The sequence below is a fragment of the Camelina sativa genome, chromosome 1 (genome assembly GCF_000633955.1).
Source record: "Camelina sativa cultivar DH55 chromosome 1, Cs, whole genome shotgun sequence".
NCBI classification, from domain to species: Eukaryota; Viridiplantae; Streptophyta; class Magnoliopsida; order Brassicales; family Brassicaceae; genus Camelina; species Camelina sativa.
The window spans coordinates 5759500-5785268 of NC_025685.1; the positions used below are offsets into that span (position 1 = coordinate 5759500).

A 25769-nucleotide genomic window follows, 5' to 3' on the forward strand; every position below is an offset into this window, starting at 1 on the left:
GAAAGGATTACTAAAACTTCTATTATATTAAATTTCACAAATAATAATTCCGTGCGTATGCACGGTCAAAAACTAGTTCTTTTTAAGTCATAAGACTTTTTTTCTTATCATAATTGTGAACATGTTCTCACTTCTACACATTTTGGCAATTAAACAACTTCCCGAAAATCTTTCTCAACCCATTTTTACACCATTCTCTGCATTTTCTCTAGCACACATCAGCCTAAAAAGGGGTGTTTTGTTCTATGCATAGGCAAACCATTAATACAGAGAAAACAGAGCTCTCTTTCACGAGTTGACTAAAACAAAAGAAAAACAGAACAATACGACAAAGATATCACTTGAATAAGACAATCGCAATCAAATCTATTTTAAGTATTTAACGCTTAAAGTCAACTTCAGACGGCAGACAAGGACTATCGAAACTAACAGAATAATCAAAGGGGCTGTTTCAGTCTCAAACTACTACTGTAGTAGTAAACTTCCCGAAGAAGGGTAAATTTAAGTCTTCAGGCATATGCATAAGCTACATCTCTCTCTCACTCTCTCTCACCGATCAAATCAATCGTCTAAGTAGTAGTATGAGCCCGCAGCCTTTTGCTCCTTGTCCTTGGTAGACTCTAATTTGTTGATCCTTGGCCTGAAGTTTGTTGGATCTCGTCTGAATGTGATGTTCAGGTGCTGCAAAGGACAACAAGTTAGTTCGCTTTTATAAAGAGACTGATTCATTACAACACAATAAGGCTTGAAAGAGTGTCAGATTACCGATAAGAAGAGGTTCATTCCGCTGAGCAGCGACTGTGGCGAATGAGCGATACACTTGACGGCTGGCTGTCCTTCGTACACAATGACTCTGTCCGCCAGATAGGTCGCCATAATAAAGTCATGCTCTACGATAAACGCTGTTTTCTTTGCATGCAGGATAAACCGTTTTATCACCTTTGAAGCTGTGATCCGCTGCTCTGAGTCCAAATGCGCACTTGGCTCATCAATCAGATAGATATCAGCGGGCTTCCCAAGGCATAGAGTAATGGCAACCCTCTGCTTCTCTCCACCCGACAGAGTTTTTACCACTTGATCCAACAACGGCTCAATCTGAAGCGGTCTTATTACATCTGACACAAACTGAGGATGCGTATATGCATCACGGATCTTATCATGTAGCAACTGTCTTACTGTACACTCGCGCTTCGAATCATTGCCTTGCGGTTTGTACGACACATTAAACTCCGGCATCCCCGAGTCAACACCCTCTTCACGTGGGAATGCGCCTGCCTGCATTAGGATACAAATATCATTTCCTTTAACGTCTAACCACAACGAGCAGAGAAAGCAAAGGAGAGGAATTTTACCAGCATGCGGATGAAGGTCGTTTTCCCTGTACCATTCTCTCCGAGCATTACAATAATCTGAGAGTCTGTGAACTCCCCTTCCATAACTTGCAGCTTGAAACCCCCAAGTTGCTTACTCATGTTTGGGTATTTGTATCTTGCATAGGACTTCACTTCCCCATCAGTCTCTTGTGGAGTATCAGAAACCTTGGAAAGAGAAGCAAAAAAACTATATCAGTCAAAAATGACAACCACTTCTCTTGGAGGTTATTGGAAAAGCTTTACCCTGAAGGTCAGAGATTCATCCCTGAAACGCAAGTTTTCTGTGGGGATAAACCCGGCCAAGAACACATTGATTCCTTCTCTGACAGAAAAGGGGAGAGTCACGACACCATATGCTCCTGGTTTCCCATACAAACAGCAAACGAAATCGGAGAGATAGTCAAGGACGCTGAGGTCGTGCTCCACAACAATTACGTAGCTACAACAACGAAATGGCGAAGCCGATGTAAGCAAAATTTATCCTATTCAGGAAGATAAACTCAAACTAAAGGAGTTTCAGAAGATGAGAAAATCAAACCTGTCATGTCTGAGGAGTGAGCGTATAACTTGAGCAGCTTTGAGTCTCTGCCTCACATCGAGGTAACTAGATGGTTCATCAAACATGTATATATCAGCCTTCTTTACGAAAACTGCGGCAATCGCAAACCTCTGCAGCTCCCCACCAGATACTTGTCTTGCTTCACGCTCCAGGATCTGGTTCAACTCCATATCAGCACAAATCTCTTCCACCATTCCTCTCTCGTCCAGCTTCTCAAGCACCTTGCCAAGATTATCTCGAACAACTTCTTTGATGTGGTCGACATGTTGTGGCTTTATAGCAGTCTGTCATACATAGAAGGGGGATCAGAGTCGCTTAGTGAGCATCTTCCTTAAGAATAAATATCAAGAATAGTTTCCACCCTACCTTTAGATTCTCTTCTACGACTCGGATGAAGTAGCTTTGAAGTTCTGACCCGCGGAAGCGAGTTAAAATATCTTCCCAGTCAGGAGGATTCTGCCCAAAAGGTAGGAGAATAAATCAATCATACATAAATTACAGAGTACACACACTCTATGCGTAAGGGGTAGAGAAACTTGCGAGAGAGTCAATAGTTACATTAAATTTGCCAAGATTTGGTTTGAGTTTTCCAGCCAAAATTTTGAGAGCTGTAGATTTTCCAATACCGTTTGTTCCAACCAAACCAAGGACTTGCCCCGGCCTTGGAACTGGAAGCCTGCAAGACGAGATATATACCTCAGATTTCTAAAGACAGATAATCAAACAGATTCCACAAAGCAAAAAAACAAAAGTTGATAAGCTAACCTGTGCAGTTTAAAACCATTAGCACCATAACGATGGGTTGTATCTTTCTCCAAGTCCTTAGGAAGATTGATAATCTGAATAGCTTCAAACGGGCATTTCTGCAAAATGGTGCACCAACAAATCAGGGAGACAAAATCATTCAATGTAGAAAAAAGATATAGCCTAGGCGTAAGTACCTTAACACAGATACCACATCCTATACACAGCTCCTCGGATAAGAAAGCAGTCTTGGAAGTAGGAGCAACCTCAATACAAAGTTTCCCTAGAGAAAACACAAAACAAGGCCTATAAAAAAAACCGTTCTTTTATGTAATACAAGTTCCATGCTCAAGCCGAAGGACAAAATTGAGGAAAAGTACCAGTCTTGACAACAGGACAACTCTTCTTACACTCCTGGCGACATTTCTTCGGCTTACACCTGTCTTCACTTATGATAGCGATTCGAGTCAATCGGTCTGCCATCTCTCAACAAGGATCCTACATTCACAAGATACAAAGAGAATCTACGTTTACGTGTCTCACGAGGTAATCAAAAAAAAAAAAAAGGGGAAGCCTTTATTGGATGCATACAATACCAGATCTAAATCGACAAGTAAAACAGGATATGCAGTTAAGGGTACCAACAGGAACAGCTCATAAACTAAAACCGAACAATCTCGGAAAGAGTATAGCCGTATCAAGCAAAACAAAAAAAAAATAATACTAGTAATCGATCTCAAAAGAGAAGAAGAGATAAGAAGAAGAAGAAGAAAAGATCTCGTACAAGGTGGCGATGAAAGCGGCGAAGCTGGGCAAGGGGCACTTTAGCAGGTTAGGGCTAGATTTGTAACCCTTACAATGCACTGTTTTTTTTTTCTTTTTTTTTTAAAAATAGTATAGGATTCTCAAAACTAATTAAATTAATATTATATGAATCTAAATAATAATTAAAGAAAAAAGAACAGTTAAAATTTGTGGACTCCAAAAAAAAACATAGTTAAAAGGAAAACTTTTGGATTTTCTGACTTATTTATAGACTACTCAGCCAATGAAAATAGAGAATAATATCCCACATTGCAATTCGTGCTATAAGAGGGACCATTCCTTGATATTATAAACATACAATTTTATCCTTTTCTTTTAATTACCACAAATTTAATTTATATATGGTTCTTTATTTTGATTTATATAAACTATAATTTATATAAACTACTTTTTTTGTCTCAGAAAGTTTGATGTTTTAGAATATTTTTTTTGTCTCATAAAAATTAATTTTCTACAATTTTAAATTAATTAAAGTAATATTTTGTAAATTTTAAGAACTAATCATTGAAAATATTTTAATTTTTAAATTATTATTGATTTAAAATTAAATAATATTTTTTTAGTTAAAAAAAAAAATATATTTAAAATCAGTAATCATATTGTAAAGGTTCTAAACAGTGATCTTTCGGACAGAGGTGGAGTATATAAAGTATAAACAATGCTCAGAGTGATTCCGCATGAACTCCTACATTAACCGCCTAGTATGACTCAAACAAAATAACAGCTGAAAATGAATAATTCTTCGTTTCGTTCATGCTATTAAACGACGAAGAATTGTGGTAGACAACTTAGATTTTGCTATTGAACGAGTTGACCTGAACATGCAATAGCTGATTTCTTTTATCTCCAAACACACAAATTAATTATTCTCTATCATTTATCTTTGCTCAGGGCATGACATTCACATAATCAAAGAAGATGCAAGAAGCTATGTTGATCATCGCTTTCTATCCTTGTGCCTGGTTGGTTGATCTGGAGTTGCACCAAGCTTGGAACATATGATGAGCACACAAGTGGGCGACAATATATGCGTTGAGTATATCCAAATTCGTCTGGCTTCCCGAGATTCCGAGCCTCTCCGATATTCACAGATTTGAAGTAATGGTCTTCTCCAATCATGTAGGCAGTTTGGTTGCGACATGTCTCGGTTCCTTTATCTTCGTCTAGATCAAAAACCACAGCAACTTTAATCTCCTCGTCAATGAAGAAACTCCCAGCCATAGAATTAACGCTAGAAACAGAGCCCGAACTCAAAAACATGCTCCAAGAGACGACATCACCGGGATGATCAATCTTATTTGTAACCCAAATCTCCAGCTGGTCACCAACCCCCCAGCTTTGATGTAATACCGCGAGCTTCTCTTCTCCGACACAAGACAGAGACACAAAAGTATCTGCCTTGTAAGAGTCATACGGAAGAGACAGAGGCAGTCCAAACTTTTCGCTTGTAAAGTCAAACGAGACTAGAATATCCTCAACTCTTTGTTGACCCACTTTAATTTTCTTCTCTTGAGCCAAGAAATATGTGCTTCCCTTCAAAGACACGCCACGTTGATGAGACTCTATATCCCTGTCGGGAGTTGGATAAAAAGCCCTCCATGAATCAGAGCCAAAATCATAGATTTCATAACCAAAAACTTGGTTTCTGCCTTGATAATCACCAAAAACCCTCAAGATTTTGTGGTTACGGTTCTTGTCATAACCGATAGCATACCTATCTAACCTGTGGAAACTGTTTCTCGGTAGAATCCACCTAGTCTGCCCCAAATAGGGATTCCATACCAAAAGCCTTGAGTTGTCCTTGAGAACGCATAGGAGTAAGCCGTCACAGTGAAAGACTTTAGATACCTCGATTTGGTCAAGTAGACCTACTTGCTTTATAGATGGATCAACCAAGTCACCACCGTCGTCGTTTCGGATTCCTTGAAGATCGAACCTCATCGAGCAAACCTTATAATTCATCATAATGAATCCTAAAAACTGCTTCCTTACTGCTGCTGCTTTACCAACAATCCGATTCTTAGATAATGAGTTCCACTTTTTGCAAGTAAATCGCACTGCGCTCAGAGATGTCAATGGAACCCTAGGGAGTATCTCCTCTACCACATCCCCAGGAAGTTCTGACATTGTCGTCGCTTTTCCAAGTTCCAAAAGACAGCTGCAGTGAAAAGATAAAACTAGGAGTGAGTGTATAACTTAAGAGAGGTTATTAGTGTTTAATGAAAATAAAGGGAGATCCATTAAGAAGATGATAGAATCAAACCTGTCAGGCCTGAGAAGTGAGCGTAGAACTTGAGCAGCTTTCAGTCTTTGCCTCACATCGAGGAAGCTGGATGGCTCGTCAAACATGTAAATCTCAGCCTTCTTAATGAAAACTGCGGCAATCGCAAACCTCTGCAGCTCTCCGCCGGATACATCTTTTCCCCTGCGGTCAAGGATAGGGTCCAACTCCAGATCAGCACAAATCTGCACCATCATTCCTCTCTCGTCCAGCTTCTCAAGCATCTTCCCAAGGTCGCCTTGGACAAGTTTTTTGATTTGGTCGACATGTTGAGGCTTTATAACGGTCTGTCATATCATACAAGAGGAGGCATCGGACCCGCTTAATGAGCTGCTGCTTCCGTAGGTCTACGAAAAACAAAAGGAAAGAAGATCAAGATCAAAAATATCCACCATACCTTCAGATTCTCTTCCAAGACTCGGGTGAAATAGCTTTGAAGCTCTGACCCGCGGAAGTGAGTCAAAATTTCTTGCCAGTCCGGAGGGTTCTGCCCAAGAGGTGGTCAATGTTATCAGGTACGGAAGAGATGGAGTGAGTGCAGAAGGAGTAAAGAAAAGCCGTACTTACATTGTATCTGCCAAGATTTGGTTTGAGTTTTCCAGCCAAGATTTTGAGAGCAGTTGATTTACCGATACCGTTTGTTCCAACCAAACCTAGGACTTGCCCCGGCCTTGGAACTGGAAGCCTGCAAGTCGAGAGATATAGTTCGGAGTCTTTAAAGACGATATGATAAAACGGATTCCGCAGTGCACAAAAGAAAAAAGAAAAAAACAGAATGAGCTAACAACCTGTGCAGTTTAAAAGCATTGGACCTATAGCGGTGGGTTGTATCTTTCTCCAAGTCCGTGGGAAGGTTGATAATTTGAATAGCGCATTTCTGCAGAAAGAAAGAAGAAAATGTAGCAGTTAGTTAGTGTCCACCAAACAAACAGCTTGAGGGGTGACACACTCATTGTTAAAAGTAAAATAAAAAAAATAGAGCCAAAGACCTTCACGCAGATGCCACATCCTATACACAGCTCCTCTGACAAGAAAGAGGTCTTGGAAGACGGAGACACCTCGATGCAAAGTCTCCCTAGAGAAGAAAACAAATCATCATCCTTCTTGCACTTAAAGAGAAAGCGCAGGAAACGGGCTAACAGCAACACAAGCAAGCAAGCAAACACCCGAGAAAGAAACATGGAAAAGTACCAGTCTTGACAACAGGACAGCTCTTCTTGCACTCCTGGCGGCATTTCTTCGGCTTGCACCGGTCTTCATTCACGATAGCAATTCGGGTCAATCGATCTGCCATGGTACTGCAGGAAACAAAGAACAAAGTTTAACAAGGAAAATCACAGAGGGGCAATGACACAAAGATGATGGAGACCGGCATATGCTAAAGAAACGAAAAAAAAAAGAGAGATCGGTGGAAACAGGAACAGGCGAATAAGCTAGTGCGGAACAAGGACCTGATGATATGATAGTCTAGAGTGTAGAAGATAGTCTCAAAATAACAATATAATAAAAATTGTGGATCTCCAAAACCAAAGGAAATCTTTTGGTTCTGAGTCTTCTGACTCATTTATGCACTTCTAACCCAATCATCGTACGGAATAATATCTCCCTCGTTCGGCCACTGACGACAAATATTTTAAATCAGTTTTATCTTACTATTTGTTTGAGACCCGGACCGGACAGTGAATCGGATATATCATCGGATCGCTGGGTCAACCCGGTTCAACCCTAGTCAACATATCAATATCATATATAAATATATACTTATGTAGCTTATAAATGCTCTGTATTTTTGTTAATGTGTATATACTCAACAAAGTCCTCATTCCAAATTTTATTATTTTGTTTAACTAGTTAATATTTTTAAAAATATGGATTATTTATTATTCGATAGCATCTATATATATATCACTCGTATAACGACGGTATAAGAACAGAGACAAATTAGTTTATTTTACTTTAAGTGAACATAATATTAATTTAAAATTATAATACAAATGTATGTTTTTCTCTCTTTTTAACCCCTCGTATCTCACGCCTCTCTTATGATATTTTATCTTCTTCCTCGCTTCAACTCAAATCCAGAACATTGTTTTTCATCAATTTTTACAAATTTTTTTTATAGATCTGGTAAAATTAAGTGAAAAAAAGGATTGATAGATGAAATCGGATGGCTGAGAATGGAACCCAAAAACCCGACGGGTCGGTTAATAATGTCGAGTCACTGATTTTTAACGGATTTATCTGTGTTTTTAATAATCTGGTTTTATAGCTAAACCCAAACCAAAATACTGAACGGTTGCGGATTAACCGGTTCGACCGGCCGGTCCGGTCTGGGTTTGAAAACGCTGCTTTTTGTTTTTATACACCATAGCAACAAATATTCAAAACAGTTATCCCATATAAATATTTACAATTATTTTGAAGGTATTTTACAGATTACAAATCTTTCTTCCGTAAGTACTTGCTAACGACAATAATTACTTGCTTACTTGCTAATCATAATCGACCTACTAAGGACGCTATAAATATTCTACACCTACATGGCAATTATCATCACCAAAACACAAACCAACAACATACACAAAAAAAAAAAACATAATTCCGTTCTCATTACAATGGCTGCTACTTTATTTTTTCTTCGTGATGTGCGACCCTACAATCTTAAATGAAAAGGTGGGTCTCTTATTATTAATCCCCTTTTTAAAACATAATCTTTGTTTGTTTTAACACATTTTTATTTTCATAAGCTTACAAAGATTCCCGTTTATAAATACAAGTTATGTGGTGCATTTATATGGTAAAACTAGATGAAAGGTAAGCACAGAAACATCAAAACACCAGTATTTCATTGTGTTGTATGAGAACAAAGATGTTGTATAAACATATCTTATTATGTAAAGTTATCTTAACCAAATCCTTTTTGTTTTCTTTTGTTTTTTGTCCCTAATTTTTTTTTTTTTTGTCATCTGGGGTTTTGTCAATTTATTATGCTTTTCCAATTATAATTTTTAGAAGAGCCTATATCTTTTTTAACGTAACTATAGCTGGGTCATTTTTAAAATGTAGGTCAGTCATCTATACTATTAAAACAAAAGTATTCATTAGACTCAAATTGGACTATGACTTTGTTTTGGTATGTTTTCATTATAAATGATTAGAGAATCACTTAATTTAATTAAATTAACTTATAGTTATGATTTATCTAAATGACCATTATACCCTTGCTCGACCACTTAATTACGACCGGGTCGATACGCAGATCCTCTTTAACCCGGAAGTAGAAGAAAAAACAACTCGCGAATCTGTTTGTACTCCAGGTTTATAATATTCGGATCATGTATGTTGTTTGGTTCAAGAGTAATTATTCTTGTCGCCAAACAGACGTATAGTCCCTGTAAATAAGGAAACTGATATCGAGTATTTAATGGCTTCAGTAATATCAAATATTAACTACTACCATACTTAATCCCTATAATTATTACGAATATTAATAATAATGAGAAATCTTTAATACTTATGGATTGTGACTTTGTTGCTTCCAAAATAATCAATAGATTAAATATGAAATTGTATATATATGTAAACTTATTTGATTTGCTTTTATATTGTGAGATATTTACGGAAACAACAAATCAACTTAATACAATTAAATAAAAACAAATCATCATTTAGTTTAGATTTTTCAATATTTCCTTAACGAAATTATAGTAATTAATTATGATTAGTATAGATGGAAAGAATAAAAAACGCAGAAATTATATATATGTAAAGTTGTAAACTAATTTACAGAAAATGTGTATTGTATATCCCACATCGACTAAATATTTTGGAATATGGTTCATAATCACTATAAATATATGACTAATATGTTTTGAGTACAAATGAGCAGGAAGCTTGATTTATCAGGTATCCAAATTTAACAGTTTAATTTGGTTCTATATTTGAGCATATTTAAACTTTTAAAAAGTAAACAGATTATAATATATTTACGTTTTTAAAAAGAGTTTAAGAGATTATAAATATTTAAATTTTTATAAAATGTTTAAATTATTATAAATATTTGAATTCCGTCGAAAGTTTAAAATATAATAAGATAATTTAACTCTATAAAATATTTAAGTAATATTAATATTTTTACTCTTAAAAATTTTAAAATAAAAAAAAAGTTTGAGTTAAACCCGTTAAAACATGTATTTTTATCAAACTATAAATTAAATTGGTTTTTTTCAATTTTGTTGAGATTTGATATATCAAATATCAACTTCTAAATGATAACCTAAATATATTTAATCTCACTATAAATACAATGGTTTCCTAACCATTGAAATATCTCACACTAAAATTAAACAAGCAACTTCTCCTCTTTCGACAACAAACCAAAATAAAGAAAAACTCATCCTCTTACAAAACTACTATCCGATATTGCGGTGTGTATATCCTCTTACAAAACTACTATCCGATATTGCGGAGTGTCTATTCTCTTACAAAACTACTATCCAATATTGCGGTGTGCCTGTTTCCGTGAAAAGCTACATTTTACAAACTACTTACTCTATTTGGATTTTCAATTTACTGTATAACTCCAAATATACAAATAAACACTATATAAACAAAGAAAATAAGTCAAAATAAAAAACTACATTACAAAAATACAAATTATAAAAAAAAATAACTAACAAAATATATAATCTCGTGTTGTAGCACGGGGTATCACCAAATTGTAATGGTAAACATGACTATGAAACTGAATTTACAACCAATAAACGTATCCAATAACTATTCATATGTGCTTTATTGAAGCTATGTTATCTATTGGACTATCAAATCTATATTACTTTTTATTTACAATATATTTTTGCATATGTCAACCACATACCAGAAAAAGTAAGAGCTATCTAAATGATTTTTCTCCATCGCAGAAACAAACATAACTTACCAGACAACAAGTCATTGCTTTTCTACTCTATACAAGACTTCAAACATATTTTAAAATATTATAGTTAACCTTTTAAAAGAAATTATTATGGGACGGGTTAGGATATAAATTTAAAATATCAATAATCTATAGCTACTACCATTGGTTTTATATACCAAAAAGTATAAATTTTTTAAAGATACAATATATATATATAAGATAATAAAATATCAAAATGATTTATTGTATAATATTTATCTAGGTATATCTGTCACATATTATTTGTTCTAAAACGAACAATCCAACAAAAAATATACAACCTAAATAACTAGGAAAACATACTCGAAACCAACAAAAAAAATATAATCCAACTAAAACTGTAGAATCTATTAATCAAAATAAACACAAAAGTACAACATTTTGTTTTAATAATTACAAAAATATGTTAAAATCTAGTCATATACAAAATCTCAATTTTTTTTTTCAAATTTCTCTTTTTTTTTTCTTTTTTTTTCTTTCACCCACTAATATTAAAATCACAGTGGAAATTTTTCTAAAAATTAACCCCAAACAAAAAAAAATAATACACCAAACCCGCAAATTCTGGTTAACATACATGTATTAAGAACAACAAAATTTTATACAAATTTTAGCCAAGAACATTTTTTTTCTTTTATTTTTTTTAAAATATCTCTTTTGGGTGCACTACAAGAAAAAGCTGTCACTATGATGTTAGTTTGAGACGAAATTTTTTTTTCACAAATTTGTGACCGTTTAGATACTATGTTGTGACATAATTTTTCAGTCATAAATTAGTAATTATTTCGTCACAAAATATTATTACGAATTAAATCGTAAAATTGTCTCTATTAGCGACTAAATAATGTCGATATTATTAATTGTAACAAGTGTGACGGTTTTACTACAATCATGTAGTCACAAATAGTGATATTTATTTGAGACAAAATTATTTGTCACACATTTGTGACCTTTTAATATAGAGAATGATCATTGAATTGTATGAAAGAAAATATAAATTAATAACCAAAAACTTACTTTTATAAAATAAGTCAATTACATCATCATCGTTAACATTTCATAATTTTCCTTAAAACTAAAAAAAATTATATTATTTTAAAGTAGATAACTATTTTAACTTATAGTTAAACATTCATCTTAAGCTTACTTCATGTCCATCCATCTCATGTTCACCACTTAATTTCTGAAACAGCATGAATCTAAATAAAAGAATGTTATTCTCATATCCATCGTCCACCACTTAATGATTTTCTAATATAACAAAATAAGATCAAAGACTTAATAAGATCATGCAATTTTTTTACTTCGTCTTCTAGGTAATTGACTCGGCTTTTCAAAGAAATCACTTCTGATTCAATGGTTGTTGTTGTAGTGCTATTCTGATTTTCTGTTCTTATTCTATAATCTTGCTTCATCGTAGGTTTTCAAAAAATACTAGACATATTATCTCTTTTCGAAAATATCTCTTTCATCTATCAATTATCAAAAATATCTCTTATTAAATCTAGAAAAGTTTTATAAGGTTTCATTGTGCTCTATAATTGTTAGGGGCATTTCAAAAAATACATATTTTCTACGTCATTTTTCAAAAAATACCCTTTTATGTTGTTTATTTAAAATTTTTTTTTTCTACATATAAAATAACTAAACTCTAAACTCTAAACTCCAAATACTAAACTATATCCCCTTAAAACTATACTCTAAATATAAAATAGAGAGCACAACCTTTAAAAAAAATTCTGAAAATTAATTTACCACATTGTAATTACGTAAAAGAATACAAAAATAAAAATGACCAAAAAAGAGTATTTTTGAAAAAGACATTTCTAACAATTTCTCTATTTGTTATTAGCACCAATCACAAGAAGAAAACATTATCTTGTTCACTATAAAGTACCAAAAAATTTCAATGTGGTATTGGAAATAAATTCTAACAGAAACTAATACAAATTCAAGAAAAAAACAAACTAACACACTAAAGTCATATTTCACCTAATTTTCTTACATTTATATATGTGTATATAGATATTAATAAGTTTATGCAATTACTAATCTATGATAGTGATAAGAGCGATTTTCAATATATATATATATATATATATCATTATATTATTTTATCAAATTGTGTTAAATATTGCATTGGTCCAATTTGGATTTATCAGATTTTTTATATTGATTTATAAATAATTATTAACGCATCGGGTATCCTTTATCCTATAAAGCACAAGTCACTTTACTAATAAAAATTTGACATATCAGCAAAACTAAATTATTTTTTTAAAATATATATAAAACAAGACATGATCGTAGCATAATAAAAAGATGAAAAAAAACTATTGTTTTTGTAGTTCGGTTGGAAACGTGTTGTAGGCGATTATGAAGGCGATTTGACATCTCTCTTGGTGGTTGAATCTCGTCTCTCCGGAGACGGTTACTTGCAGTTTCGTCGACGTCGTGGGGATATCCACTCTATGCAATTGTGTGACGGTTATCAACACGAAGTGTCTCCCTCTTCGTGATGCACTTTTGCCGGTTTCCATGAAAAATCCTTTATACTATAAAGCACAAGTCACTTCACCAATCAAATATCGCCACGTAGATTTCTTTTCATAATTTAAGTAATTAACAAAAAAAAAAGTAAAAGTAAATCGGTTAGACAACTTCTGAAAAAAAAAATGAATATCTAATTTATGGTAAAAACACATATATTAGTAAGATTTAGTTTTCAAACATATATTAAAACATACTTTTACTAAAAAATAAATATTAAAAATATAATATTTTTGCTATAAATCCCTTAATACTCTAACATACCTCATGATTTTAATTAAAGAGTCCTAAAAATACTCTCAATTAATAACTCATGATTATTAATTTTACGTTTTCCACCATTTAATTTGAAAATATTTTCTTAACAAGATTCCACCAATATATTTTAAATTATGAGTTATTAACTATTTACTTCTCCAAACTAATTAATTATTATAAAAACAGCTATTCTTCAAAATCAATAAATAACATGTAAAAAAAAATATTTCTTTCCCAAAAAAACACGTTTAATGCTAAAAAGAAGGGGGAAAAAAAAAGAAGAGCACGTTCATTCTGTTGGACAAAACTAAAAAATCCAACTGAACATTTTTACAAAAGTAACTTCAGTTGGAAAAATAAATAAATAATAATAATACAGAAACAAAAGTAACTGCCATTTAACATAGTTATTACGAGAAATTAACAACTCCTAATATAAAGCTATCTTGAAAAATGCATATAAACATGTCGTTTATTTGTATGTTCAAAAACTCCGAATTTAACTCTCACACTATCATGAAAAAAAACTTTTTTCGTGATCTTTCTTAACTCCCCTACTAAACTGATATGTTACAGGCTTAACCTTCTATAAATACTCTTAATTATATACGTCGTAGTACAGTCTTTTCTTGCGTTAGACTTTTTAGTTGAGAAACTCTCAAACAAATTCCTCGAGGTAAAACAACAATAACTCTTTAGTTAGTGAATATGTCTACATTTAAATTATCGTTATTCACAATTTTGTGTTAATATCCTATTAGTTCTTTTGTTACTTTTTATTAGTTTGTTCTGTTTCTGAATCTTCTATACATATCTTATACAAGATCCTCCCCATGACAATGTGGTGAACCAGATGTAATCCAAGACAAATTAGTTGGCACAAAAACTAATCCGGACTGTGGACTACCACGCTTCACAGCCTCAATATAGTCATTACCTTTTCATCGTTTCAACATGGTTCTGGCCACAAAACGAACGTCCGACGTTAACAATCCAGCCACCCATTTCGGTACATCGAGACTCATCGCGGACACTGTCAATCGAAAACTTGTCTCATACACTCATACACATTCTCCAACCGTCTTCAACCGTCTCCAACCAGAAGCTTCAACTGCTCCCTAAAACCATCTTCGACCAAGAGGTGTGGCTCTGTATTTCTAGACACTATTATTTTGTTGTGATGCTCTATATTTCGTTCTTCTTAATTTACTCTGTATATACCTCAGTCCTCATTTCTTTTTAATTAAGTACTACATTTAAAATAATTAAAAAAAACTTTGGATGATATAGTTTGTTTCAATCATCCGATTGTGTAGCATTTGATTCTATTTTTTGCTCTCTTGCCATATATTTAGATAAGGTTGTAGTCTAATGATTCTGTAGAAATTGAATTTGATAAGTTTGTTTGTTCTTGATTGCAATGCCAAATAACATAATTGTAATCATCCTTTATGTTGGGCAAGAGAGCAAAAAAACTTTCTTCGTGGGAAAGTTCGTCTTTTAACTAAAAATATTTAAAATTTAGAATGTCACATTATAGTAAATTATTATTATGCATGTATTCTGTGTATATATAACTACTAATGAAAACATGCCAATGTGTATCCATTTAAATTATATTAACAAGCTATACGTAATGATTTTTTTTATATACAGAAATCTACCATTTTACTTAATCTAATAAACGTTGAGTACTATTTTTATGGTATATGTGAAATAACCACTGAGAACAAAATCTGAAAATTATATGTAGTTTAATTAAAGATGTAGATTTTAGTTTTGCAGAGATTAGATGCATCATAAATTTGTAAGTGTTTTTCATACATTTTTAATTTTGTGATGGTAGAATAATGATTGTTTATATATTTATAAATTAAATTTGGATTTTTGTTAGGTTTATGTAAGATTTTGAAGAAAAATAATAATTTAATTTTTTAAAAATAAATTTAATAACATAAAACTATCCCGTGCTATAGCACGGGTCAAATACTAGTTTATACTATAAATACCGATCATCTGATGGCGTTGTTTCCATCACTCTGCTTTACTTACATCTGCGATCCTCTTCTTATATCACTATTACTCAACACTTCAAAGAATGGCTAATAATCTCCGAAGAGCAGTTCAAGATATCAACTTAGGCGCCGATGATGCCCCTTTGGCAATACCGGAAGTTGTGATGGCCAATGCAGCGACGGAAAACCGATTCATTCTCATTGGTCGTCCAGTCATGCCTCGTCGTCAAAATCTGCGTTCAATCATTGCATCCATGCCTAGAATCTGGGGTCAGGCCGGTATTGTCCATGGTCGTATTGTTGGTGGGAATCACTTTCAATTTATCTTCCCCACTGAAGGTGAAATGGAACTGGTTCTTCGACGTGGTCCTTGGGCGTTTAACGATCGCATGTTGATCCTCCAACGCTGGTATCCAAATGACAACCCGCCTCTCATTGACTTTATCCCGTTTTGGGTGCATATCCGAGGAATACCCTTCCAATTTCTTAACCTTGAAGTCATCTCCTACATTGGACGTGCTATTGGTACTCTGCTTGATGTTGACTATGATGCGGAGGCTGCTGCGAGAGTTGAATTCGTTCGTGTCCAAATCCATTGGGACATCCAACTCCCACTCCGCTTCCAGAGACAAATCCAGTTCCAACAAGGTGTCAATACTCTTCTGCGTTTCTGCTTTGAACGTCTCAGAGGATTTTGCGAGGTATGTGGTATGCTCACTCATGATACCGGTGCTTGCATCCTGCAAAATGGTGGTGAAGAGCATTTTGATGATCCTGATGATGATGAAGACCCTGGCCATCCTGAAGACATCCCTAACCGTGGTGTCGCCATTCGTGAACTGTGGAGGATGATCCAATCCCTTATGCTGCTCAAGAGATACATATCCCGGATGACCGCATTCCAGAGGAACCACTTAGAGACAACCATGTTAACAATGCTCCAAACCTGGTTTCACAAGAGATGCGTAGCACACTGCATGGGGAAACTGACACTGATATGAATGCTAGAGGCAAACGTAAGAGGGATGAGATCAATGAGCCTTCTGCAAGGGTTGAGGGCTCCAAAGCTATGGTCTATGAAGTCAGTGAAGGTAGCAACTCCGGGGAGGTTCGCATTCCCCATGATCCTGACAGAGGCGCAATGGGCCCTATACCACCACTTTCTCCATGAGGACAGCCGCTTGGAACTGTAGAGGACTAGGCAATGACCTCGCAGTTCGACGTCTAAAGGAGATTAAGAAGACTTTCTCTCCAGACATCATTTGCCTCTTTGAAACAAAACAAGGAGATGACACTGTTAGAGATGTAGGTGCATAACTAGGTTATGATCGTGTTGTAACAGTGCCTCCTGCTGGTTTAAGTGGTGGAGTAGCTTTATTTTGGAATAGCAAAATATCTGTTTCCGTTCTGTCTCAGTCCCCAAACCTTGTAGATACTCATGTTCAAATTAATGGATTTGGTTTATACTTGTCTTGTGTATACGGTAATCCAAATCCATCTTTAAGATACTTGGTTTGGGAAAGATTAGAACGGATTGCAACGAGTAGGAATGGCCCTTGGATGGCTATTGGTGACTTCAACGACATCAAGAACAACACTGAGAAAAGAGGAGGACCATTACATCCTGAGAGTTCATTTTCTGACTTTAAAAGAATGATGCAAGTCTGTGACTTTCAAGACTTAAAACACACTGGGGATTCTTTCTCCTGGATGGGAAAAATATATAATCACAATGTTGCTTGTTGCTTAGACTGGACAATGGTGAACTCTGAATGGTTAGCACAATTTCCTGCGTCTCAAACAGAGTTTTTAGAGCTCATTGAATCAGACCACAAACCAGTTATCACCACTATTACCAATGATTTCTCCCCTCGCAGAGGACATTTCTACTTCGACTCATGTATGGTAAACAGAGAGGGTTTTAGCGATGCAGTATCTAAAGGTTGGACAATCCGTAGACCATGTCAAGCGAAGTGCCTCAGTACACGTTTGCGTGAGTGTAGAAGATCCATATCCGTCTGGAAAAAAGCAAACAGAACGAATGCTCAAGAAGAAATTGGCATTCTAAAGACGCTAATTGATTAAGCTCACTCTAATGGTTCTACTACACAACATATCCGAGATCTTAGAGGTAAACTTAGTTGTGCTTATCATAGCGAAGAAGAGTTTTAGAGAATAAAGAGCCGAAAGTCTTGGTTATAAAGTGGTGATCGAAACACAAGATATTTCTTTGCCACTGCAAAAAGTCATACAGCTCGGAATAAACTATACTCTTTTCTGGATGATGAGAGACGTGAGCATCATGGTGACAGTCAGATGGGAAAGGTTGCAGAATCTTATTTCACCAACTTATTCAAAAGTGAATTGTCTGTTCAGAACAACCACTACCACGTGTTCCAGGACTTCCAGCAGCGTGTCACACCAGAGATGAATGAAGACCTAGTGAAGCCTGATACTGAAGAAGAAGTCAAAACAACCGTGTTTGCTATTTGGAGCAACTAAAGCCCCGGGTCCAGACGGTTTCACAGGAGCTTTTTACCAAAACTATTGGGAAGTAACAAAAGATGCAGTAATCGAGGAAGTTTGGAACTTCTTTGATCAAGGTATTTTTGACAAAGCTCTGAATTATACAAATATCTGTCTAATACCTAAGACTACCGAGGCGAGGCATATGAGTGATTTTCGTCCAATCACATTATGCAACGTTAGTTATAAGATAATCTCCAAAGTGTTGGTTGGAAGGTTACAACAACATCTGCATCATATCATCTCTGAAGAACAAGCTGCTTTCATCCCCGGAAGAAACATTACAGACAATGTCCTTATAGCACATGAACTCATCCATGCCCTCAAAGTCAAAAGACGTTGTGCAAACTCTTATATGGCGATAAAAACAGATATTACGAAGGCCTATGACCGTCTAGAGTGGGATTTTCTGCAGGAAACGATGCTTAAATTCGGTTTTGATATTAAATGGGTGCAATGGATAATGATCTACGTCAGGATGCCAACATTCTCAGTAAACATCAACGGTAATCCCCAAGGTTTTATACAGCCGGAACGTGGAATATGAAAAGGTGACCCAATCTCACCTTACTTATTTATCCTCTGTGCTGAAGTCTTAAGCCATATGATGAAGCAAGCAGAAGCACAAGGTACAATCAAAGGAATCAAGATAAGTAATGCTAGTCCTTCAGTGAGCCATTTACTCTTTGCAGATGACTTCCTGTTCTTCGGTCAAGCAAATATCAAATCATGCACAGCTATAAAAGAGGTCCTCACACAGTATAAAAGAGCTTCTGGTCAGCAAATCAACACAAGAAAATCTGCTCTAACCTTTGGAAAGCGAGTTCCTGCCACAACTAAAACTCAGATACGACGGGTTCTACAGATTCACAATGACGGTGGATGTGGCAAGTACTTGGGGCTCCCTGAACAGTTCGGTAGAAAAAAGAAAGAGATGTTTCAATATATTGTGGAGAAAGTCCAGAACAGAACAAAGGGGTGGAATAATAAGTTTTTATCTCAAGGCGGTAAAGAGATTTTATTGAAAGCAATAGCCCTTGCAATGTCTGTCTATACAATGAACTGTTTCAAGATCCCAAAAGGGATTTGCGAAGAGATAGAAAAGATTATCGCTAACTTCTGGTGGAACACTCAGCAAACGGGTAATGCAGTTCACTGGGTAGCTTGGGATCGTCTGAAGTATATGAAAAAAGAAGGTGGACTTGGCTTTAGAGATATAGAGCTCTTTAATGATGCTCTACTTGCCAAACAAGCATGGAGAATACTACAAAATCCAACTAGTCTTCTCTCTCGTATCCTCAAAGGTAGATACTTCTCAGACTCAAATATTCTCGAGGCTTCAAGAGGAACTCAACCCTCTTTTGGTTGGCAATCAATCCTTCATGGTCGTGACCTCTTAAAGAAAGGCATGCGATTTACAGTTGGAGATGGTCACTGTATTAAAACATGGACTGATCTTTGGCTCCCAGTCCATCCACCACGACCCCCTCAGAAGGCAATAGAGAATCAATCTGACACTTTCACTATTGACAGTCTTTTGCTTCATGACAGAAGCAATTGGAATGAAAGACTAATACGAGAAAGAGTTCATCCAGATGATATCAATCACATTCTGAGAATCAAAGTAAGTTACTGGCAGCATCAAGACTATCTGGGATGGCACTACACTGAATCAGGAATTTATACTGTTAAGTATGGCTACTGGCTTGCTACTCACCTTCCGAATCAAGAATTCCAGATCAGACCTCCATACGGAAATCTACAAACAAAAACAGAAATCTGGAAAACAAAACTCTCGCCGAAGTTTAAACATTTTTTGTGGTGATTATCATCAAGAGCATTGGCTACTGGAGCTGAATTAGAGCGACGACATATCCCTGGAAGCTCTTTCTATAAACGTTGTGTCTCCGAAGTTGAAACGCCAAAACATTTGTTCTTTACCTGCCCTCATTCGATGCAGATTTGGCGTGGTTCACATCTTCCTATCAGAGGTATTCTCAATCCGAATGTTTCCATTGACACCAAGCTTAAAACAAATTTGGAGTTCCACAAACAGAGGAGGATATATGGTAGGCTTTCCATACTTCCATTTTTGATCCTATGGAAAATTTGGACAAGTCGCAACAAACTCACATTCCAGAAGATCAATCAGCTGGCAAAGAGTACTAAAAGAAGCGAAACAAGAGACTGATGAATGCCTAGACATTCTTCCTCCAATTACAGAGCACAATCGTCGGGACTCAAACAATACCTGTAATGGTAGAGGAGATAGAGCCAACTGGATTAAACCACCTCCTGGCTGGGTCAAATGTAACTATGATGGTAGCTTCAACAATGGCGACACACATCCTACTTCAGCATGGATAATACGCGATGAGCATGGTCAGTTTAAAGAAGCAGGTCAAGCTTCTGATCCCTTAGCTACGTCTGCTATTGAAGCTGAATGTCAAAGTTTAGTTTACGCAATGCAACAAGCTTGGAGAAGTGGATACACAAGTATAATATTTGAGGGTGATTGTCAATCGCTCATCAATGCAATCAACAAAAGATCTCTACGCTTTGATATTTTTCAACTGGCTACAAGAAATACAAGGTTGGTCAACAAGATTTGCCAACATAATCTTCCGCTGGATGTCACGGTCTTCAAATAAGTTAGCTGATAAATTAGCCAAAGACCAACGGAATAGAAATTCTAATTTCACTATCTATCACTCTGTTCCTTTATGTATTATGTATGATGTAAACTCTGGCTTGGTTATGTATTAATATAAATGTAGTTGAAGGGTTAAAAAAAAAAAAAAAAATAAAAAAAAAACTTTACTTAAAAAAAAAAAAAAAACGAGAAAATCTCCAGTAACTTTTCTAACTGTTTTCCCATGCCTCCATGATCGTCTACATTTCCACACAATAACTACTTTTCTTTTTTTTTACCATATATATATTACAGTAGTATTTTACAAAAACCAAAACTAGTTTCTACGGTTAAAAGAAATCAGAACAAATCCACAAAACAATCGTTGGCTCTTGGATGTTTATTTTTCCTCTGACAATCACATATTCACATCCAAGGTAAATTGGGTGTTCGATTCATTTTTTTTTTTGTCTCTGCATCTGCTTTACATGATCTCACGTTATTTTCTTTGCTTCTTCTTTCCCAGCTGACAGCCCTCTATTTCCAAAATCTCACGTACATTTTGAATCTACGCTTCTATTCACTCTGGGTTTGGCTTACATCATCACCACCAACCAAGACTCCATTCCTTTTCGACAGTTCTTCCAAGGAGATCTTTAGTCCTCTCCTCTGGCATGACATGAGTGCAACCTTAAGACGTACGGCACAAAGGTTCATTTCCCTGACCAGCCATTCTTACAAGATAAAAACATCCAAATATCCAGTTTTTTTTCCTTCGTCTTTCATGCAGTAGGATACACGTCTCTCTTCTCTCTTATATATTTATTGTTTTTTTTCTCAAGTTTTAAAAGTATATATTCCACATTGATCTCTGAAAAATACACCAAAAATATAGTAACAGAATCCGTAATATGTTAATTTAATATATCATCCCAACAGTATGAAGAACTTGATATTTGACATAAACGATGTTCAGGGTGCCGCTCAAGTTAAACACTAGGATAATCTCAAATTTGATACATGTTCCATTTCTATAGTTGTGACATTGCATATCATAAAATGAATCATTTTACTTTACCAGTTTCGCATGATATCTCAGTTAAATTATGTATAAAACTAGTAGTAAGCCCGTACTTCGTGCGGGACAAAATTTATCAAACAAACTTGTATTAAAAAAATGAAAATCAAGATGATTATTTTTAGTTGATTTTGATAAAATGCGGGAAAATAGTTAAAGTTGATGTATATATTGTTAGAGATATGATAGAGATATGATGAGATATGATAGGATTCGTATTAACTCCTCAATATTTGATATCTTTGTATTAGGAAAGCTCTGTAATTACGCCTAACCTAGAGGCTCCTCTGTTACTCTCTGTATATATGAGCCTCCTTGTAACACTCAAGTGATATATGAAAATACAGCTTTTACATGGTATCAGATCAAGGTTTCGATATCTAAAAAAAAAAAAAAAATTCTTCTTCTTTCGGCTCCTTCTCTTCTTGTCCTTGTCTCTCATCGTTCTTCCTTTTCATCTCGTCTTTCTCATCTCTTTGTCATGGCCGCTGAAACTGTGGATAACACTCAACCACTGCTTCATGTCAACATGAGCAATGTCTCCAAACTCACCTCTCTCAACTATGTCACTTGGAGTCTCCAAGTACACTCCCTACTTGATGGCTATGACTTAGCTGGTTTCATTGATGGAACCACACCCTCTCCGTCTCCAACTGTCACGACCAACGGCCAAACCATCACAAACCCAGATTTCACCAAATGGATGCGCCAAGACAAGCTGATCTACAGCGGTCTTCTTGGGACACTCTCCCCCACTGTGCAACCTCTTGTCTCTACCACCAAATCTGCATCAGAAATGTGGAGATCTCTGGCTGACACATACGCTAAACCAAGTCGAGGCCATGTCCAGCAACTTTGACACCAACTCAAACACTTCCCCAAGGGTGACAAAACCATCGACGAGTATATGCAATGGCTGACCACTCGTTTGGACAAACTTTCTCTCCTTGGACAACCGGTTCAACATGAAGAACAGATTGACTACATTCTTCAAGGTCTACCTGAAGAATACAAGTCAGTTGTGGATCAAGTTGAATGTCGTGATGTGTCTCCAACCATCACTCTAGTTCATGAAAAGTTGCTGACCAAGGAAGCTAAACTCCTCTCTGTTTCAACTGTTGTGCCGAGTCATGTACCACTCTCCGCGAATGTCGCTACCTCTCGTCCTCGGTCCACTCAATACCGACCTAACAACCGCCAATACAACTCCAACAACCAACAGTACAACTCCAAACATGATGGTCGCATGTCTCGCGGATACAAAGGTAAGTGCCAAATCTGTGGCATCTTTGGCCATAGTGCCCGTCGGTGTCCTCAATACTCCCCCAACCTCCGTCTACTCCACCAAATGGGCTTCTTCCGACCCCATTTCGTCCTTGGCAACCAAGAGCAAATCTTGCTCTCTCCTCACAGTTTCCGGCTAATTCGTGGATAATGGACAGTGGTGCCACACACCACATGACCAATGACCTCAACAACCTAGCGATGCATCAGCCATACACGGGGAGGACTCAGTTCTCATTGGCGATGGCTCCGGACTCTCCATCTCTCATGCTGGTTCACTCACCCTTCCCTCCTCTACTCGCCCTTTAACCTTAAACAAAGTTCTTTGTGTTCCTAATATTCATAAAAACCTCATCTTTGTTTACCGTTTGTGCAACGCTAATCAAGTTTCTGTACATTTCTTTCCTGCTTACTTTCAGGTGAAGGATCTCATCTCGGGGGTCCCGTTAATCTAAGGCAGGACTAAGGCAGATTTATACGAGTGGCCAGCATCTCCTATCACCCTTGCTTCCTTCTTTGTCTCCACCACATCCAAACCATCATTCACCGATTGGCATCGTCGTCTAGGCCAACCGTCTTTTCCACTTCTTCGTAATATTGTCTCAAATTTCGCTTTACTTGCAATAATTTTGTACCCATCAGTTCCCTTTGCTCAGACTGTCCTATTAATAAAACCCATAAATTACCATTCTCTCAATCCTCCATTCACTCAACTCATCCTCTCGAAGGTCCTTCCTCACTACCTCCGGCATCTCTCACCTCACATCCCCACCCCACACACCGGAGCACAACGGCATCTCCGGTGTATCCATAACTTTCAATGATTAACTCACAATCCACAAACATACGAACGCTTAAGTTAGATTAAAGTTTAAAAAAAAAAAGACTTTACATAAATCTAAATTAGATTTGGTTTTATTAGAAATAGAGCACAACTCATTATTTTTGATAAAAAAAAGTACAAATATTGGTTTAATAATTTCCTGTTTTGATTATTTTATAAGTACTACTTGCTCTACTTGTTGTTCTATTCTTAGTTAGCTCAGTGAGCAGTTTATGGCTTCTCATTATTTCATTCATGACCTTACCTGGAAACAATTTTACAAATCTAATTAAAACAATTAGAAGTAAAATATCAAACTGTAGCAAAGGCAATCAAGAATTAAAAATCACTTTCAAACAATAGAAACATAGTTAAGTGATCAAGGTTACTTTAGTCATTATTTTGAGTATACATTATCTTTATACATATTAATATTAACGTATCCTATACACTTTATATTTAATGTAAGTAACATCAAAATCCTATGAAATACACACAAAACAACATGCTGAACTGGTTAAAGAATCACAGCGGCACATATTAATTTGAAAAGCACACAGATAAAAATGTAGCATGATGCTTCATTAAATTTAAGACTTTTACAACAATTCATGAAAGTGAAAAATAAAAAAAAAGGAGTGAAGAAGACCGATATTTTGAAACTGATTGAGGTTGAACATTGGTGACTTCACCTATCAATAGATACATTAGCATGATAGAAGTTGAACATTGGACAAAAACCCTACCTCAAACCTTGGAGCCAAAAAAGAAAGAAAAGAAAAGGAGTGAAGAAGATATTGTCGGAGTATGTATACCTATTAGTGGCGGCATCAAATTCCTGGAAGATGAGGTGTTGAAGACCGATATTTTTGAAACTGATTGAGGAGACCGATATTTTATTTTTGGATCGATTGAGAAAATTTATGATCGATGTTTGAGTATCAGATTTAATATATAAGGTATAAGAAACAGAGATCGTGGGTGAAGCATAGATCGTGGGAGATATGGTTTATGTGTTTTTTTCTTTTTTTTAAGTTTGGTACTTTGTTAGCATCATCACGTTTTAGTTTTTAACTGATTTTTATTAATTAAAAATGTTTTAAAATCCTATGTGGGATATTTTTACTGGGTCATGTGACTTGTGTTTTATAGTATAAAGGATATCATAAGTGGTAACCGGCGCATAACTTCTCATGATTTACCTACACTGATATCTACTTTATTACAAATCTAGTGTTTAGCATACTTACTGAGTCTGTATGAATTCAAACGACGTAGGCCGAAATCGCGAAAGAGACGATCAAAAAGCGAAGCAATGAAGCATTACTTGGCCATATCATTTTGTGGTGATATACGTGATATTGTATGGGTCATGTGTGTGTACATGTTTTGTGTATATAACTAAATGTAGATAGATTATCAATCAAATATCCAAATGTATGAATTAATTAAGTGTTATATCATAATTAAGCAATCAGAAATATGAATCAAGTGTGAGTATCAGATAAGCAAAATAAATACTAAGTTTTTTCGCGCGTAATGCGTAAGACCTCTAAATAAATTAGCTAGCATATTATATACATTTACATGTATATAATAATATAAGTCAACCGGACACACTGTACGAGTAGATGGAAGGCGCTAAAAAAACTTGGTCGAACTTTGCAAGCACTCTCGGAGTATTTGAGCTTCATCGTCTTCGGAAAAAATAAATAGACAAATACATTAGTGGTCCTAGTGGATAACATAATATCCGTGGACCGTGTTATAGAGAAACAATTTTGGTTGGATTGAGACTAAATCTGTTTGTGTTCATCTTGAACCAAGGAATATGGACAGAGAAAAAAAAAAAAAAAAGAGTCTAAAA

General features: G+C 35.6%; 3 protein-coding genes across 5 annotated transcripts; 1 reads left to right on the plus strand and 2 right to left on the minus strand.

Moving 5' to 3' along the window:
* LOC104778135 (ABC transporter E family member 1) lies at positions 266-6992 on the minus strand. Of its 3 annotated transcripts, XM_010502532.2 has the most exons (11): positions 3461-3556; positions 3057-3174; positions 2874-2959; positions 2698-2795; positions 2491-2608; positions 2299-2388; positions 1912-2216; positions 1617-1812; positions 1353-1538; positions 766-1275; positions 266-681 (listed from the first exon to the last, which is right to left on the minus strand). In XM_010502532.2, the coding sequence occupies exons 2-11, from the start codon at positions 3157-3159 to the stop codon at positions 562-564; spliced, it is 1812 nt and encodes a 603-aa protein (XP_010500834.1). In that variant the 5' UTR covers positions 3160-3174; positions 3461-3556; the 3' UTR covers positions 266-561. The 3 variants fall into 3 exon arrangements, with proteins under 3 accessions (XP_010500834.1, XP_019101625.1, XP_010500812.1); XM_019246080.1 differs by lacking the exons at positions 3057-3174; positions 3461-3556 and adding an exon at positions 6974-6992; XM_010502510.2 differs by having other exon boundaries at positions 2698-2959.
* On the minus strand, positions 4411-14549 carry LOC104704673 (putative F-box protein At3g13624). The gene is made up of 8 exons (XM_010420723.2): positions 14482-14549; positions 6974-7080; positions 6772-6857; positions 6571-6659; positions 6350-6467; positions 6180-6269; positions 5765-6069; positions 4411-5659 (listed from the first exon to the last, which is right to left on the minus strand). Exons 1-8 carry the CDS (start codon positions 14547-14549, stop codon positions 4411-4413), a joined length of 2112 nt encoding a protein of 703 aa, XP_010419025.2.
* LOC104704686 lies at positions 22277-22654 on the plus strand. The gene has a single exon (XM_010420730.1). It carries the CDS (start codon positions 22277-22279, stop codon positions 22652-22654), a length of 378 nt encoding a protein of 125 aa, XP_010419032.1.

Coding starts and splice junctions, on each gene's coding strand:
- LOC104778135 (XM_010502510.2), bottom strand. CDS start 3,159: ATGGCAGACCGATTGACTCGAATCGCTATCATAAGTGAAGACAGGTGT. Junction 2,389..2,490: donor CAAATCTTGGCAAATTTAAT/GTAACTATTGAC, acceptor CCTTTTGGGCAG/AATCCTCCTGACTGGGAAGA. Junction 1,813..1,911: donor TCACTCCTCAGACATGACAG/GTTTGATTTTCT, acceptor TCGTTGTTGTAG/CTACGTAATTGTTGTGGAGC.
- LOC104704673 (XM_010420723.2), bottom strand. CDS start 14,549: ATGGGTGGCTGGATTGTTAACGTCGGACGTTCGTTTTGTGGCCAGAAC. Junction 6,858..6,973: donor CTGTCCTGTTGTCAAGACTG/GTACTTTTCCAT, acceptor TTTCTTCTCTAG/GGAGACTTTGCATCGAGGTG. Junction 6,070..6,179: donor TCTTGGAAGAGAATCTGAAG/GTATGGTGGATA, acceptor ATGATATGACAG/ACCGTTATAAAGCCTCAACA.
- LOC104704686 (XM_010420730.1), top strand. CDS start 22,277: ATGGCCGCTGAAACTGTGGATAACACTCAACCACTGCTTCATGTCAAC.